Source organism: Mobula birostris, chromosome 21 (genome assembly GCF_030028105.1).
Source record: "Mobula birostris isolate sMobBir1 chromosome 21, sMobBir1.hap1, whole genome shotgun sequence".
NCBI lineage: Eukaryota > Metazoa > Chordata > Chondrichthyes > Myliobatiformes > Myliobatidae > Mobula > Mobula birostris.
In genome coordinates this window covers 55516526-55533440 of record NC_092390.1, presented here as the reverse complement: position 1 = coordinate 55533440, position 16915 = coordinate 55516526, and the positions used below count along the sequence as shown (strand labels likewise).

Below are 16915 nucleotides of genomic sequence, written 5' to 3'. Positions count from 1 at the left end.
AAATTCTTGTGGGTTTAGTGTGCATCTGTCAATAAATCACTGTGAAGTTATGTCCCCGTATATATTTGAATGTCAGTGCTCTGGCAGTGCTAGCAATTCACTTTTAATCATGCTTAGATACTGGAAGCTGTTATGCACTTTATCATCTTAACATTAAGTACTGATAGCCTCACCATTACTTACTCATATTTTCCAGTGTATGTGACAAGATAGAGTTAACAATTTGAGTCAGTAAGCTTTCATCAGAAGATGTGATGAAAGGCTATCAAAGATTACATCTCTTTCTCAACACAGATAGTTGACCTGAGTATCTTTTATGTTTTCTATTTTTTGCTTGGGATTTCCTACATGAACAGATTTTTTTTACGTTTGCAATTTATTTATTGAGAAACGGCGTGGGATATGTCCTTCTGACCCTCTGAGCCACACTGCCCAGCAAGCCCTGATTTAACCCTAGCCTAATTGCAGGGCAAGTTACAATTTACAATGACCAATTCACCTACCAACCAATATGTCTTTGGACTGCGAGAGGAACCCCGAGCACCTGGAGGAAACCCAAGCAGTCACAGGGAGAATGTACAAACTCCTTACAGACAGTGGTGGGAACTGAATCAGGCCTTGTTGCAAATAGTGAGATCACATCAAGGGGATGAGGTAAAGTGGGACGAAGCATTTATAGACTACAAACAGTCTCTCACTAGCTTATTTTGTGTGGAGTAAATCCAGATAATTTTATGTAGTGTAGTTTTGAATGATTTGATTGCTTTATGCTAAAATTTTTGCTACTTTATTGAGTAGTATAATTGATGTGAAACTTAATTTTGGGAAATTACTCTTTCTCATTTGACTGTTTCTATTCTTTTTACACCAGGCGCATCAAGAAAATCACATTACCAAGTATAGGCCGCTTGCGTCACTTTACCAACGAGACATTATTGGACATATTCTTCTACAATAGCCCTACGTACTGTCAGACTATTGTGGATAAAATGGCTGCTGAGATCAATCGACTTTACGCTCTCTTCTTGAATCGGAATCCTAATTTCAAAGGAGGAGTCTCCCTTGCAGGACACAGCTTGGGTAATAAGTGCCGATATTTTAATATCTTGTGCTATTTTCAGTTCTAGTTTAGTGTGTAGGTGTGTTACCTATATTGAGCTAATCTGCTCGGGATTCTGGTCCTCCCAAGGTTACAAGTGGCTGAATAATAGATACCACGTATATGTGCATGAGCCTTTGGCTATTCCTCCTGCTTTGAAACAGCAGGAAAACGCTGTGCCTTCATTAAAGAGGGGGTGCGACTTTTTCCAAAGTCAGAATTGAAGTTGATATGGAGTGACCTGGATTCAGTCTTGCCCGAGTCCTAAGTAACACACACAAAATGCCGGAAGAACTCAGCAGGTCAGGCAGCATCTATGGATATGAATATAAATAGTCAACATTTCAGGCCGAGGCCCTTCTTCAGGACTGAGAAGGAAGGGAAAAGACACCAGAATAGAAAGGTGGGGTGGGGGGGGGGCGGGGAAGGAGGCTAGCTGGAAGATGATAGGTGAAGTCAAGTGGATGGGAAAGGTCAGGGGCTCCGAGAGGGAACAATCTGATATGTGAGGAGAGTGGACCATAGGAGAACAAGGAGTGGCGGGGAGAAGGGAAGGAGGAGGGGACCCAGGGGGAAGTGATACCCAAGTGAGAGGAGGTAAAAGGTCAGAATGGAGAATAGAGGAAGAGGGTGGGATTGTTTTTACCAGAAGAAGAAATCAATATTCATGCCATCAGGTTGGAGGCTACCCAGAGGGAATGTAAGGTGTTGCTCCTCCATCTTGAGGGTGGTATTTGCATGTACTCCCTATGATGTGTGGTTCTCTACTCCCCCTTCACCAACTGTTTGTGTTTCCTCCCAAATGTTGTGCTGGCAGGTTAATTTGCTACTCTAAATTACCCCTTGGTGTGGTTAAAGACAAAAAAAATTGATGATGATGATGGGAGAATAAGTGAAGGGCTTCAGGGAAATGAGAGGAGGAGAGGGGTAACAGGACCCAGAGGAGATTGCTTCTCAGTAGTGGCATTCACCCAGTGGGGCGAATGGATTCCCTTACCATTACAAGAAAGAATCATAGTTTACTCATGTTAGAAATTGCTTTCCCCTGGCGTGATGTTGACATTCTGTGCCAAAGTGAAGTTGTTTTCCACAGATTTTGCAAAAAGCTGCTCACAAATATCTTGAGGCTTTCATGTTGAGAATTTCGCTGCGGCTTGCTACTGTCTGGAGACTTCAAAGTGCCAAGCAACTGAGAAATTATCAGCCTGGCACAGCAGCCAATCAGGTTGGGCCAGACTGTGCTAGATTTAAACCTCTACTCCTGGCACCTGGACTGTACACTGGATCCCCACTTGCCTGGAATGAATGTAGAACTTTAATCTCTAGCTGTCCATAGTCTGGTTAGGCCTATGTCTGGGTGGCGATTGGACCCTGACTAATATTTTGCAGAGGCCATAACACAGAACATCCTCGCAAACTAATGCTGATCTCAAAACTATTTATTAGATGCTTCTCCTCAAAGCTGTCAGAAATTTTAGATTTTCAAGCATCCTCTTGACATTCTGATGCACTTAAAAATCTGCAATTGAAGTAGTGTAATAAACAAAGTTGATCAAAAAAATCACAAATAATTAAAAATATTAAAGGAAAACAAGCACTTGCTTACTCCCCTACCTCTTAATCTGCAGAGATGGAATCTCAATTGAAATTAATCGGGCTTTGGATACCTGACCATTGTGTAGAATCTGAATGATTCTGCATATGGAGTGCAGTGAGAGATAATCACTGACAGATGGCGCTGCACATCCAGGACTGGCAGATGGCTGAGTTCAGCAGTTTCTTACCAGAATTGCTTGCAAAGGCCAGCAAAGCATACTGCTGGTGGGAAAGTCTAGGAGCAAATTGTAATCAAGTTTTGAAGTGGAGTACTAAATGAAGTGTGGAAATATGTCCTGTATGGTTGAATGACAGTTAAACTAGAACATGAACTTTTAATGGTTGAATTATTTTTCAAAAATGTTCTCAAAATACACTGTTGGAAACTGAACCAACCTGTTTAAAGCCTAGGTGAACCGCTAATTGGAGATGAACAGGCGATATTGCATCATTGCTGAGATGATTTCCACTTGACTGATGTCATCTGAGTTTGCCCTTCCTTAGCTTATCTGCAAGAACTGTGAAGCAAGTTTTTAAACTTGCCTATTCCCTTAAGTTCCGTGTTGATTATTTAACTATAGGTAAACTTGCTGATTTCAAAATCCGTGCATAAATCTGAAGGCAACTGTTCATAGTACAGTGCACTCATTGACTCACTAGTAAGATTGCCTTAATATTAAAAATCTCGTGCTTCCCTGAAGTAATCTGTTTTGCCTTCTCCTGGGACTTGTACCCTCCTTTAAGCACTCTGAGATGTGTGCTCCTCTCTTCTGACCAGCTTGATAATTGCTGGATTATATTGCTACATCATTGACAGCCTTTCTGTCCGCTGCCAAGGCCTTAAAGTCACTTCCTTACTGCTCTGAAACACTCCTCCATTGTGCCATCTGTATTATGTCTCCATGTTTTTAAATGTTCTTTAAAATTTCCCACTTTTCACTCAACATTTGGTCATCTCCCTTATTATCTCCTTAAGCAGCCATTTTCTTTGACACTTCTATGAATTTCTTTGGCAACATTACTAATGCCAGGTATTTAAAGGTTGTCATAGCAGTGACACCATTTCCCAGCTTGTGATTTTTGTGTTTTGAGTATTTAGTTTTTGCAGTCTTCCTTTAGACCAGGGGTCCCCAACTTTTTTAATGCTGTGGACCTCTACCATTAATTCAGGGGTCTGTGGATCCCAGGTTGGGAACCCCTGCATCAAGACATTCTCATTGAAGTGTTTGAAATGTGGCCAGAATGTGTGTCCCTGCCCCTTCACAGAACAGCAGAGAATTTCCGCAGTCAGTGTTAGGCACTGTGAAATAAATGCTGAGGTCAACTACTGCAAATGGCAAACAAGTCATTAGAATCCTAGTCTACAGCATGAAAAAGGATTAGAACATGGATATGGAAGGAGTTGGCTGTTTAACATTGCAATGAAACAGGAAAAACTGAATGGAAAATGACAATAGAATTTTGGGTTATAAATAATGGTTATTGAGTGATTTGCCCGTGAGATTATGTGAGTACTTTGTTTTGCATTTACCATGAGAAATTTTCTTGTGGCTGTTTCTGATAGGTTAATTTGCATCTTTTGTTCTCAGTAAGCAGAGTTGAAACTAAAATATTGCTGTATTTACTGTATATATTAAATGAGTTGAATTCACATATGGTCTCTTTATGGTAAAGAAGATCAGTCAGCCTTAGAGCATTCCCATTAATCCCACCTATTCTTCTTAAATCCATCATCCTTACTGCTACAAAGGCTGCCAACTGCAACTTGCCAGAGTCCTCTGTCTTGAGCCAGTCTTTTAAGCTTTCTCAATTGTAGCCCATCTTGGTGTATCCTTCCTCTTCCAGGGAGGTGGTCTTTGGAGCTTCTGTTGAGTCCCTGAAACTCAAGGTTTTTGCAGGATGGCATTGCTGGCCCTATGCCCAACCTTCCTCCTTTAGCCTCCCGGTTTAGTCAGAAGCCCCTAAGATACAGGAGTGGAATTCAGCCATTTCATCATCGCTATTTTTCCTCAACCCCAATTCCCTGCCTTCTCACCATATCCCTTCACGCCCTGAACAATTGAGAATCTTTCAACCTCTGCCTTATATACACGTAAAGAATTGGCTTCTATGGCTGCCGGCAACAACAAATTCCACAGATTTGCCTGTCTCTGGCTAAAGAAATTCCTTCTTATCTGTTCTAAAAGGACACCCCTCTATACTGAGGTTATGTCCTGTGGTCCCAGACTCTCCCACCGCAGGAAATATCCTCTCCACATCCACTTTCAAGGCCTTTCACCATCTGATAGGTTTCAATTAGGTCACCTCCCCCATTCTTCGGAGTCTAGTGAGTACAGGTCCAGAGCCATCAAACTCTCCATCTTTTTTTTTCTCGACTTGATAAAGGGTCTTGGCCCGAAATGTCAACTGTATTCTTTTTTTATATACATACATATATAAAATATATATATAGATATATAGATAGAGATATATAGATATAGATGGATATAGCGAGATAAATATATATATATATATAGAGAGAGAGAGAGAAAGAGACAGACATATATACACACACTGATTCACCTGCTGAGTTCCTCAAGCAATTTGTATGCCAGCGTGTTCTTTCTTAGATAAGGGGCCTAAAACTGCCCATGCTATTCCAACTGAGGCGTCACCAGTGCATGATAAAGCCTCAATATTACTTCTATGCTTTTTATTCTAGTTCTTTTAAAATGAATACTCGCATTGCATTTGCCTTCCTCACCACTGACTCAATCTGCAAATTAACCTTTGTGGAAACCTGCACAAGGACTCCCAAGTCCCCTTGCACCTCAGATTTTTGAATTTTCTCTCAAAATCTGAGTTTGGAACCATTGATGGTGGAGTTCCCCACCTATTCCCTTGCATCATATTTTTTTACCTCAAATTTTCCAGTTATACCTTGAAGCAGTTCATACTAGCCAATTAATCTACAAATCCAGTTGAACTGGAGATGCTGCAGCTGCACTCACCAGGAGTAAATGCACAACAAACGACAGTGTCAGTTAAGCCTCCACTCCTTTAGAATTTTGAAAAAGTGAGCTTAGCTACTTGGTTTTTACCTATTGGTGGCCTAAAAATACCAGTAACACTTATTACTGACATAACAGACATAATATCATTGATCAGAATTGCCTGGAAGGTGAAAGTGTTTAAAAAGATGAAATTTTTATGGCCATGCAAAGTAGTTATATTTTAACTGTAATTTTCATAGAGTAAATTTCGTGAGCTCCTTTTAACAATTGGTCTTGATACTGAGGTACTTTGATCTCTTGTACCTTATTTGACTGCTCGCGGTCATTAACAGTGTTCAATAAATTAACTACAAATTCTTTTTTGTGCTTTCTGTTGAGGGTTTAACAACTGAACATGACTTTTAGTATGTGTTTTATACTATACAGTTCTGAATTCTACAGTACTAGTTATTCAAAGTGTAAAATTCGAAAATAAGGAACTCATCAGGTCAGACAGCAGCTATGGAGTAGAGTAACCAGTTGTTGTTTCACCTGAAGTGTTGAGTGTTTTTTCCAATCAATAGATGTTACCTGTCCTCCTGAGTTCCTCCAGTATTTTGTGTGTGTTGCTCTGGATTTCCAGCATCTACAGAATCTCGTGTGCTCATAACTCACAGATTAATGAAATAATTTGGTAGCTGACTACAACAGCTGATGCTCAAAATGGGTTTGTTTGTAAACTATTTAAGTTGGATTGTGAGATGCATTTTAAATTGAGTCATAATTATAAAGTTATAGTGGTGTAAAAAATGTTGCTCTTGGGGCATGTTTTCTAAATCTTGACATTGGATTATAGTCGGTTTCTTTGAAACTGGTTATGTCCCCCTAATGGTGGTCTTATGTAGCCTAAAGTATTGGCTTTGTCTCATGTTTAAAATCAGCCTCATTTAATAAAGTTACTCTCACTTATGCCTTTAACTGTTCTGTAATAAAATAGTGCCTGTAAGATTATATTGAAGAAGTACGTAACTTCTAATTTGTTCTCAGGTTCTCTGATCCTTTTTGATTTGTTGGCCAATCAGACGGGCTGCTCATTGGCTGGTGATTCCACTCAGTCAGCATCTAATGGGACTGTGAAAGATTCTGCAAGCCCAGAAGAGTGCCAGGTACAGTTACATACAAATAATTAATTGTTGAATAAGCTTTGTAAATCTTTATGGTCAAAATGACAAATGATCAATTTAGTATATAATATGTCATTCTTGGGAATTTGTCATTTAAACTATATTGGATGTTTTTGTTTAATGTGGAATTACTATTGGAGGTTTACTATAGCTTTGATTACATTATTAGTTGTAGTAGTAGGCCTCTGTCGGTCAAGAATCCATCATGGATGTTGTGTCCTATCTATCAAGGTGTGCCAGCCAGGGCAGTACAATATAGAGAAGAAGTTGTTGCCCATGTACGAAGCTTCCCCCTCTCCCCACATCTGATAAACCCAAATGAATGGCAGAGATCGATATAGTTTGGTACCAGCAGTGTCACAGGAGTTGAAGAACTCAATGTAGGACTGCCTTAGGGACTCCAACTCCAGATCTTTCCCTTGGGGTTTACTCCCAAAGCCATCCCTATGAATGGATATAGCTGCAAAGCAGCAGAGGTTTGAGATCAGAGTTTCCTTTGCTTAGATGATCTGCCAATCATGGCTGACGAGCCCTGTCTTCCCAAAGCAACTGGTTTTAAGGCACCAGTAAATTGTCTTCATCCCTTCTCCTGTCAGTAGAATGGTCCCGTCAGGCTTAGTGGCTAAGCCACACGTAAAAGCTAGGAGCTGGGCTTGGTTGTCAGAGGCTATTTGAGGTGCATGCAATTGGAGCATTTTATAGGCAGTGGGAACTTATTGCTGTTACCACCCCTGACTATAACAACCTTAAAGAACCATTGGCTGTAGTAACCATTGATAATGGTCTATCTCATTTCTAAACCTCGCAATGTGCTATTGTGCTGACCGTTTTACCAAAGGAAGTCCTTCTGTATGTGAACTGAAACTAAGGTTTTCTAAGAGGAACATAAAAATTAAAGATTAAGAGGCACCTATTTCTCCAAGCAGATGGGCTTCTGTTATTTGGTTTGGAATTGTTGAGTGGTCAGGATAGTCCCAACTTCATATAAAGGTAATGTTTGACTTTGGCATTTAGGAACTCAGATTATAGAAGTTTCTTGAAAAATGTTTGCTTTGATTCTGATTACGTCATCCTTTTTGAATGCAGTAGATTTTAATCAGAGAGCAATAGTTGTTCATGAGTAAACCTCCAGTCAAACAAACTATTTTAATTCCAGGCTTTCCTATCAAAAGTTTTTTTTTATCATTTTATGTCAAATAGGAATTAATTTTGGACTTGACCAAAAGGAACATTGTATTATTTCTTTTAAACAAATAAGGTATATTTGTATAGGTTTAACTTTCGGAATGTTGCTTTCACCGACTTGATTGGTAACCGAGTTTTGAAATTTATATTTGTGAAAACTCCATTTCACAAATTTGCAGGTGTAGATATTTTGCTGGTACATTGCATATTTTTGAGTTGCTGAAATACCTGCACTTGCAAATTTTTGTATTCCCATAATGAACGAGCATGTTTTTTATAAGGATATTTCATATCAACCAAAGTCATTGTACTTGGTTAGCAGTTAGAATGGGTGATATGTACAGTTATGTTGTATGAAAACTCTATCACAACTTGTATCCAATGTTGTTGGTAATTGCAATTACATTCCGAATTTAACTGGTTCATCTGCCATCTGCCCCACTGTTCCACCACCTGGTTATATTTTTCATCAACACCTACATTCAAACTACCAAACTAGAAAGTGGCTCCTGTCATTTAAATCTTAAGCACTTCCTATGATGTCTTCTCTGTCTACGATTCCTGTATTCCTGTGTATTTTCCATCTCTACAAAATCCTACTTTCTCATTCCTAAGATCACAGTCACTATGTCCTTCATGACCAGGTGTATTTTAAATGGCTGTTTCCCAAATTACTTCATCCTCCCCCTAACTCAAATGTTCTAAAAGTTCTGCACTAGTTTCATTTCCATCTCCCTGTAACAAGGGGTGGTTGCCAAGCTGAGTTGAACCAGGGTAGGTTATGGCAAAGTTCAGTATCTTTTACCTGATGATGACTAGGAGAGGCATACATCAGGTGGACCCAAGTGCAGAGGAGACCAGGGACAAGGTTGGAGTTGAATGAAGAATCTTTACTAGGGGATTAGTTTGTAGGGAACCTTAGTGACTGCGTTGATTTTGATCTTTCATAATTAGTGGTTGGCAGTAACAATCGTTGAATTCTCTTCAAATAAAGGAGAGCAGGGATAGAAAATAAATGAAGACAATTACCTTGGACACGTGTCATAGGAAAAGTGCTAAGTGCAAGTTTTTTTTCGTACGGTAGTTTTAATCTGCAAGGTATTGAAGAGAAGTATATTTATTGTATTTGTATTTTCAACAAGAGTTTATGACACAAAATGAGGGCTCAGAAGAAAATAATATATTAGTATGAATTGAGAGTAGGTTAATGGCTCAGAAGCAAGGAGCTGCAAAGCTTTCTAGTGAGCTAAATGCTTGGGTGATTTCCATCAGTGGATTAGATGGGAAGACAGTGTAATATGCCTATTCATATGTACCAACTATACACCACTAGGTGGGAAATAAACCGAGGCAGATGTAGGTGGCAAAGAGCTGTGGATTAATTTAGAAGATAGATGAGTGTGGCTGTTAAAATCTCATGTACAATTTGTGATTTTTATCTATTTCCTTGGAAGAATAGAAATACAGAAGTATTTCTCAAATGGCGAGGGACTAGGTTGTATTTATATTCGATGGGTCCTGAATGTTTCATAAATGAATCATAAAGTTAATATTCAAACACAGCAGGCAGATGGTATGCTAACCTTTATTACAATGGTATTGAATATTGGAGAAATAAAATCTTACTACAGTTTATATATGAGACTTGTTGGCCTTCTTTCTGAATGTGATGTACTATTTTGACTCTTCTGCCTTGTAGGTTCACTAGTTTGATTGTTTGATGAAGGAAATTTGAGCAACTTGATCTATGCTCTTCAGAGTTCAGAAGGATCTGAAGTGTACACTTTGAAATATAAAATCCTGAAAGGGAATCAGATGACAGATTTTAGGAATTATAACAAAGGCCACTCCTTTTTATCTTTTAAAAAAAAAAGTAAAACTTGTCTAGGAAGTAATGTAATAGCAAGGAAAAAAGGATTTGATGGCTATTAGGTAATGGAGAAAAGATAGAAATGAGTATTATCATGGTCAGCAAAATTTAATCTCAATATTTGGAGCATTACCCTCGGCCATTAGGCACTATAATGAGTCAACCTATAGCCAGGGAAGTGATGACTCCCTCCTGTTAGATTTATTGAGGTAACTTTTTTTTATTCTTGCTACTTCTCTTCTAATATTTATGTCTGTGCACTTTCCTGCTATTGTGACACTGTAATTTCCTTTGTGATCAATAAAGTATCTATTTTTATCTGAAGGGATAAATTAACTGAAGGTGTGATTACTAAGTTTGCTGATGGCATGGAGAAGAATGGAAAATAAGCTGTAAAGAAGGTGGTTACAAAGGGATATGAATAGATTAAGTGAATGGGTAAAGAGCTGGCAATTGGAGAACAATGTGGGAAAATGTGAAATTGTCCATTATGCAGTTCATTCAAAATTAGGTGCAGATTGAAATAGCTGTTGACGCAGTGAAACAGCCCTGTGTGACATGGATGTTTACTGATATTGTTAGCTAGGATCGCAGCTTGTGTGCCAAGTGTAAGATGAAATGAATTACTGATAGAAATTTGAGGTGGGTGTTCTGCAGTTTCCTCAAGTTTGGACATTGGTGACATCACATCTAAAGTATTTTTGTAGTCTCTTTATTTAAGGAAAAGGGTTGTGCATTTGAAGCATAAAAGATTTACTAGACAGATATGGGAAGTCAGTGAACTTCCGGGAGAGGTGGGATGTCTGGTGTAACTATGTTAGATCCTGAGCAGTTTTGACAGGATGGATGTGGAAGTGATATTTTCTCTTGAGGAAATCTGGAATCTATATGGCTCACTGCATAAAAATTAAGGGACATAAAAAGTTTTCTTTGAATTTTCTTCCTTCAAGTGGTGGTAATCTTAACACAGAATTATTTTGTTTTTTGATAGCTCAGGGATGAGAAGGTTACTGGGATAGGTAGGAACGTGGAGTTCAGATTACAATCACATTATCTGTTTTCTGATTAAATGGCAGAGCAACACTGAGGAGCTGAGTGGTCAGTACACGGAGAGGAGAGATTCAGAGGGCAGTAGGCCAGTCATGGGCTGGAAGAGCCTGTTTCCATGTTGTATGACTTCTGATACCTCATATTTACATTTTAATGTACAGCCACCTAATTAACATAATCATTTTGACAAAACCTGTCTGAGGTTCCTCTCTTAATGAAACTAACTTCCTGGATAAATCTTAAAGCAAGAATTTGTGGGTCAAGGGTTGAATGGAACTGCAGTTTCAAGGCCAAAATGTTCCCTTTTCGGATAGACCAGGAAACGTAGAAAACCTGCAGCAAAATACAGGCCCTTTGGCCCACAATGCTGTGCCGAACATGTACTTACTTTAGAAATTACCTAGGGTTACCCATAGCCTTCTATTTTTCTAAGATCCGTGATGTTTGAAACTTTGCAGATCTTCGTGAGGGAGTATTTGTTTTTCAAGCATTAAGGCAATTAAAGCAATAATGTTAGTGGAAAATGAGAAAAGAACAATGCATTTCTCTTTATCCTTAAGACGATTTGAAATTAAGTGCCAGCAAACTTAACCGAGAAAGCAAGTATTTCTTCTTTCTTGTTTGATGTTATAATTCTATGTATTAAAATAGAACAATGATTTTGTGATTGTATTCAGTTTAGTGTAGTTGAATCAGAATTTTTTAAACACAAGTAAGTTCGAAATTTATTTGAAGGACCAGAATTGTCAAGATACTGAAGATTTTAATGAACTGAAGGATGAACAAGAGGAGGAATTCCAGTCCTTATCAGAAGTGTTGGAATCACTCAGTCTCTCTGAATACCTCACCACTTTGGAAAAGGAAAAAATAGACATGGAATCATTGGTAAGTGTTTTTCCATTCCATATAGATTGAAGATTATCTCTCCCCCCCACCCCCCTGCCAAACTTATAAAAGTTTAATGCAGTTTCCAGTAAAACCTTGCATAATATTCGTGTTTTTTTTGGAGTTCGTAGTTAATACTGTTCAATTTTTTTTGTCTGAACTTAATCTTCATAGATAAAATTTTAATGATATAATGCTTTTTCCTGTAAACTTGTATTTCAACTAGTTATTCTCTCTGGTTTCACATGTTACACTGTGCTCCATTAAGAAAAAGGACTGAAACTTAATTAACCATACTTATCAGTGGTGTTGCAATAGATGAATCAATCTTTGAAAAAGGACAGATTAATATATTGCATGTCATGCTTCAGCAGCTCAATTCACTCCTTTTCTTGCTCGTTTTTAGCTCATGTGTACAGTGGATGACTTGAAGGAAATGGGGATCCCTCTTGGACCAAGAAAGAAAATTGCCAATTTTGTAAAAGAGAAGGTTAATGCACAGGTATCATCATCATTACTGAAAGATGCTTGAATTGCTGGCAGCCCTAACAATCAGTAATGAAATTAAACTTTATCTCTTGTAAGCACTGAATTGAATGGAAACTAAATAGAAATAGCATCTAAAAGGAAGGTAGGTACTGCATTTTTGCACTGCTTTCTTTCTTCAAATAGTCTTATGACTGAAGCTCACGTAGGACGGTGCAGTAAGATGTGCATCAGGAAGAAAGAGTGAATGATGCTCTGATTCTCATTTTAAAACAGTGATGCAGATAGAAATATAGAAAGTAACTGAATAATCCACAGGCTCTTGCTGTCTAATTTATCACAAACACTGCTCATGTTTGAGAAGGCTTATGAAATTGCACTGAACATTATCATTGTGATGCAAAATCATTGTCATATCATTGTGAAGCAAAATCATTGTCATGGATGGAATGATTTACAAGTATGAAAAATTTAACACTCATTTTCTGAGTATGTAGTTCAGCAGAATAGGATCCCACTACAGGAGCATTATGCTGTAAGGGTGATAGGTTTATTGTGATTTAAGAATCTTCGACAATTGGAACTTGCTTTGTGTAGAATTCCAAAAGTGCCTTCAACATTGTCTTCTTAACATGAAGTGGAAGTGTCTTAAATGGCTACTATGCTGGATGGAACTAGCTGAACTGTAAGTTGCAGGACATGTAAATTCTACTTGTATTTCTTTTAAATGTTGACATAGCTTAAAAATGGTGCAGTGTTTAGTGTATTTGTACGAAGTTCTTTATCTCTCTTTTTAAAATAAGTAGCACTGGCCAGAAGGAAGTAGCATTCTTTAAGAGATGCCTACAATTTGGAACCACTGAAAATAAATACAGCTTTTTTTGTGGAGGTGAAATGTTATTGGAAGCATTGGCAGGCAATAAGTTCCATCTGTGTACAAAAATGCTATCTTTATTATTTAAAAGGAAAATTTTGTTTGGAAGTCTATTTAATTTCTTTTGCACGTTCATTAGAAGTGTCCCCAGTATTCTGAAACCAGTTAGAGTACAAATTCTTGGCCTCTATGCCATCTGTTTTGTTGTATAATTAGCAGATAAAATCAATGAGCAGTTCTATGTATTTTAGTTTTTGTGGCCAAATGAAGCAGAAATACATGACAAAGAAATCCTCTGTCTGGTTCTGTTGGTAAAAAAGCAAGGACCTAATTAAAGTTGCTGGTGAATGCAGCAGGCCAGGCAGCATCTGTAGGAAGAGGTGCAGTCGACGTTTCAGGCCGAGACCCTTCGTCAGGACTAACTGAAGGAGGAGTGAATAAGGGATTTGAAAGTTGGAGGGGGAGGGGGAGATCCAAAATGATAGGAGAAGACAGGAGGGGGAGGGATAGAGCCAAGAACTGGACAGGTGATAGGCAAAAGGGGATACGAGAGGATCATGGGTCAGGAGGTCCAGGAAGAAAGACTGTGGGGGGGGGGGACCCAGAGGATGGGCAAGAGGTATATTCAGAGGGAGAAAAAGGAGAGTGAGAGAAAGAATGTGTGCATAAAAATAAGTAACAGATGGGGTACGAGGGGGAGGTGGGGCCTTAGCGGAAGTTAGAGAAGTCAATGTTCATGCCGTCAGGTTGGAGGCTACCCAGACGGAATATAAGGTGTTGTTACTCCAACCTGAGTGTGGCTTCACCTTTACAGTAGAGGGGGCCGTGGATAGACATGTCAGAATGGGAATGGGATGTGGAATTAAATTGTGTGGCCACTGGGAGATCCTGCTTTTTCTATCGGACAGAGCGTAGATGTTCAGCAAAGCGGTCTCCCAGTCTGCGTCTGGTCTCGCCAATATATAAAAGGCCACATCGGGAGCACCGGATGCAGTATATCACCCCAGTCGACTCACAGGTGAAGTGTTGCCTCACCTGGAAGGACTGTTTGGGGCCCTGAATGGTGGTAAGGGAGGAAGTGTAAGGGCATGTGTAGCACTTGTTCCGCTTACATGGATAAGTGCCTGGGGTGATATACTGCGTCCAGTGCTCCCGATGTGGCCTTTTATATATTGGCGAGTCCTGACGAAGGGTCTCGGCCTGAAACGTCGAGTGCACCTCTTCCTACAGATGCTGCCTGGCCTGCTGCGTTCACCAGCAACTTTGATGTGTGTTGCTTGAACTTCCAGCATCTGCAGAATTCCTGTTGTTTGCGTTTTTAAAAAAAAAAGGACCTAATTAGCTAATTTTTGCATCTCTCTGTTACTGATGCTCTTGTACTTTATCACCTTGATGAATAACTGTAAATACAGTAGTATATTTAAGGATATTATTCCAGCTTCTGCTACTGTTTTTTAAAATTTGCTTCTAATTCAAAGTTGGAGAAGGGGAAAGTGAGATTTGTATGCTTTTTCAAGGATTAGGCTGATTATAAGTCATTATTTTCCTGATTTTTGTTTTTAAATTAGATAATTTGAAGGTCCTTGCCTTGCCTCACTCTACCCCTACCCACCCCAACTCTACCAAAAATTAACCAACAAAGTTTTGTTTATGAGGTAAAAAGAGTTTACTGCAAACTCTTTAAATATGGTTTTAACTCTTACTGAGTTGATTGCTGAATTAATTTTTTTTTATTTTTCACTTCAAGTGTTTTCACCAGGATTGCTAGAAATAGAATTTAGTTGGTTTGTTGCATTTTCTTTTCATTGCTTCAGGCGAAGAATAAAGCTGCAATTGAGAAAAAAACAGCATTGGAAGCCATGAAGAAAGTTCAGCAAGAGGCTTTGCAAAAGGCTAAGGAGGAAGCTGCTGATACAAACTCATTAGCTGGAGAAAAGCAGAGCATGTTGAAGAGAGTGCTATCTTGTGGTGCAGCCACTGTTTCGTCTGTCAAAGTTCGTTATGATCGTTTTGAAGCTGGTGCTGGCCAGGTAAAGAAGGCTTTAAAGCTTGAGTTTGGTAGTTGGATTTTTCCCCCCTTTGGCCATTGAGTAATGAAGAAGATTGTGTGGGTGTTTCTGAGAAGGCATCATTTTAAGTTTACCTGGCATCTGTTAAAATATAAACTGCATTCTGAAAGTTTTGTTGTTTCTCCTGAATTTTTATTCATCGCCCCCTAGTTTCAGACTTTGGCCTCTATCCCCACCAACAATGAGCCCCAACTCACTAACTTTAAAAGCTTCAATTTGATCACGCTTCATGCATTTATTTCCTGAACAGAAAGATCCAGTCATAATTTTTTCTTGCTCCTAGACCTGTGAATACTACCTCATTTTATAGAACCAAAGTTCGGTATTAATTTAATTAAACCTCTTTTTAATTTTACTCCCTTCATAAACAAATCCCAAGGCTTTACATATTTATGGTTTTGTTAATCTACATATTAACTTTTTAAATTATTTATTACTTTTGAATATCTTTGTACTACCACATAATTTAAACATTTTTCCATGTACAGACATTTGTAATATTTAATACCACATACAGTGTTTAAAATGCTAGAATTACTGACAATTTTGCTGTTCATTTTTTTTCACTTGTGTACTGCTGTGTATTCTCAGGTTTCTGTGGCTTATCGTGGCTTAGATTTTGAGCCAGACAATTTCTTTGCCTTGGGTTCTCCTATTGGTATGTTCCTCACTGTGCGTGGGTTGGAGAAGATTGATGAAAACTACAGACTACCAACCTGCAAGGGATTTTTCAATATTTATCATCCAGTAAGTCTAACGCACTGTGAACTGAGTTTTAAGTGTCACTTTTTTTACTCTCAACTATTTGATTCTGAAATATAATGTGTGAACTCTGCTCTTGTATCTATTTAGGTTTTCATGTATTGCAAAATTCAATTGAATTTTCTTCTGACTCCATTTCAGCTCCTTTTTCTTAATCTATTTACTGTTGTGGTTTTGTTTGTTCTTAAATGCATGGTCAGTGTATCTAAGACAGTTACGTTATATTCCTTAAAATCTGCTTTGAAATGTAAATAAATTCCTCTTGGGAGTAGTCTGACAAGAAATAATACAGAAAGTATCGGAAAATAATTCTAATCAATTTGCTAATTATGCTTTTAAAGAAAAACGTGCTAATTTCTTATGTAGTTTCCTGGTAAGCCTCAGGCTCGCTCAACTTGCTTTCGTCTAGGGGGAGCAGCCTTTGGCCCCTCCAAACTGGGTAATCAAGTTTGTGTGGATGCTGTGTGATGTATCCCACCCCGCCAAATAACAGACAATACACCATATACGATTAAATGATTACACTTTATAAGTATTTCTTGGTGATGGGTTAGTAGAAACAAATACAATAAAGGTGCCAAGTCAGTTATCAGTTCTGTACACAAATAACTCGTTGGAGCTCACGCAATATCCTCAGTCCACCATTCGATTTCTTCTGAACTCTGCCAGGTCCCGAGCCCCCACTTGGGGTCTGCTCCGCTAGCCAGCTCACAGCATCGATTTGTGTGCGCCTTCTCTCTTCATCCCCATGGCGCGATCTGACCAAATTCTGTGCAAACAGCTTTCAGATACACAAGAAAGAATAACATCTGTCCCAATTAGTTAGCAAATGAATACAAATCCCGTTATCACTAATTATAACCTAAACATGCTGCTACAGGGA

The 16915-nt window shown here is 38.7% G+C and overlaps 1 protein-coding gene across 1 annotated transcript in view; it reads left to right on the top strand.

Annotated features, from left to right (window-relative positions):
- Window positions 1–16915, top strand: part of sec23ip (SEC23 interacting protein) — a 162802-nt gene that overhangs the window by 70144 nt on the left and 75743 nt on the right. Inside the window, exons 9-14 of the mRNA XM_072239520.1 lie at window positions 872–1080; window positions 6715–6833; window positions 11692–11841; window positions 12248–12343; window positions 15016–15231; window positions 15862–16017. Of these exons, the coding sequence (XP_072095621.1) occupies window positions 872–1080; window positions 6715–6833; window positions 11692–11841; window positions 12248–12343; window positions 15016–15231; window positions 15862–16017 (946 nt within the window). The remainder of the gene's footprint in view (window positions 1–871; window positions 1081–6714; window positions 6834–11691; window positions 11842–12247; window positions 12344–15015; window positions 15232–15861; window positions 16018–16915) is intronic.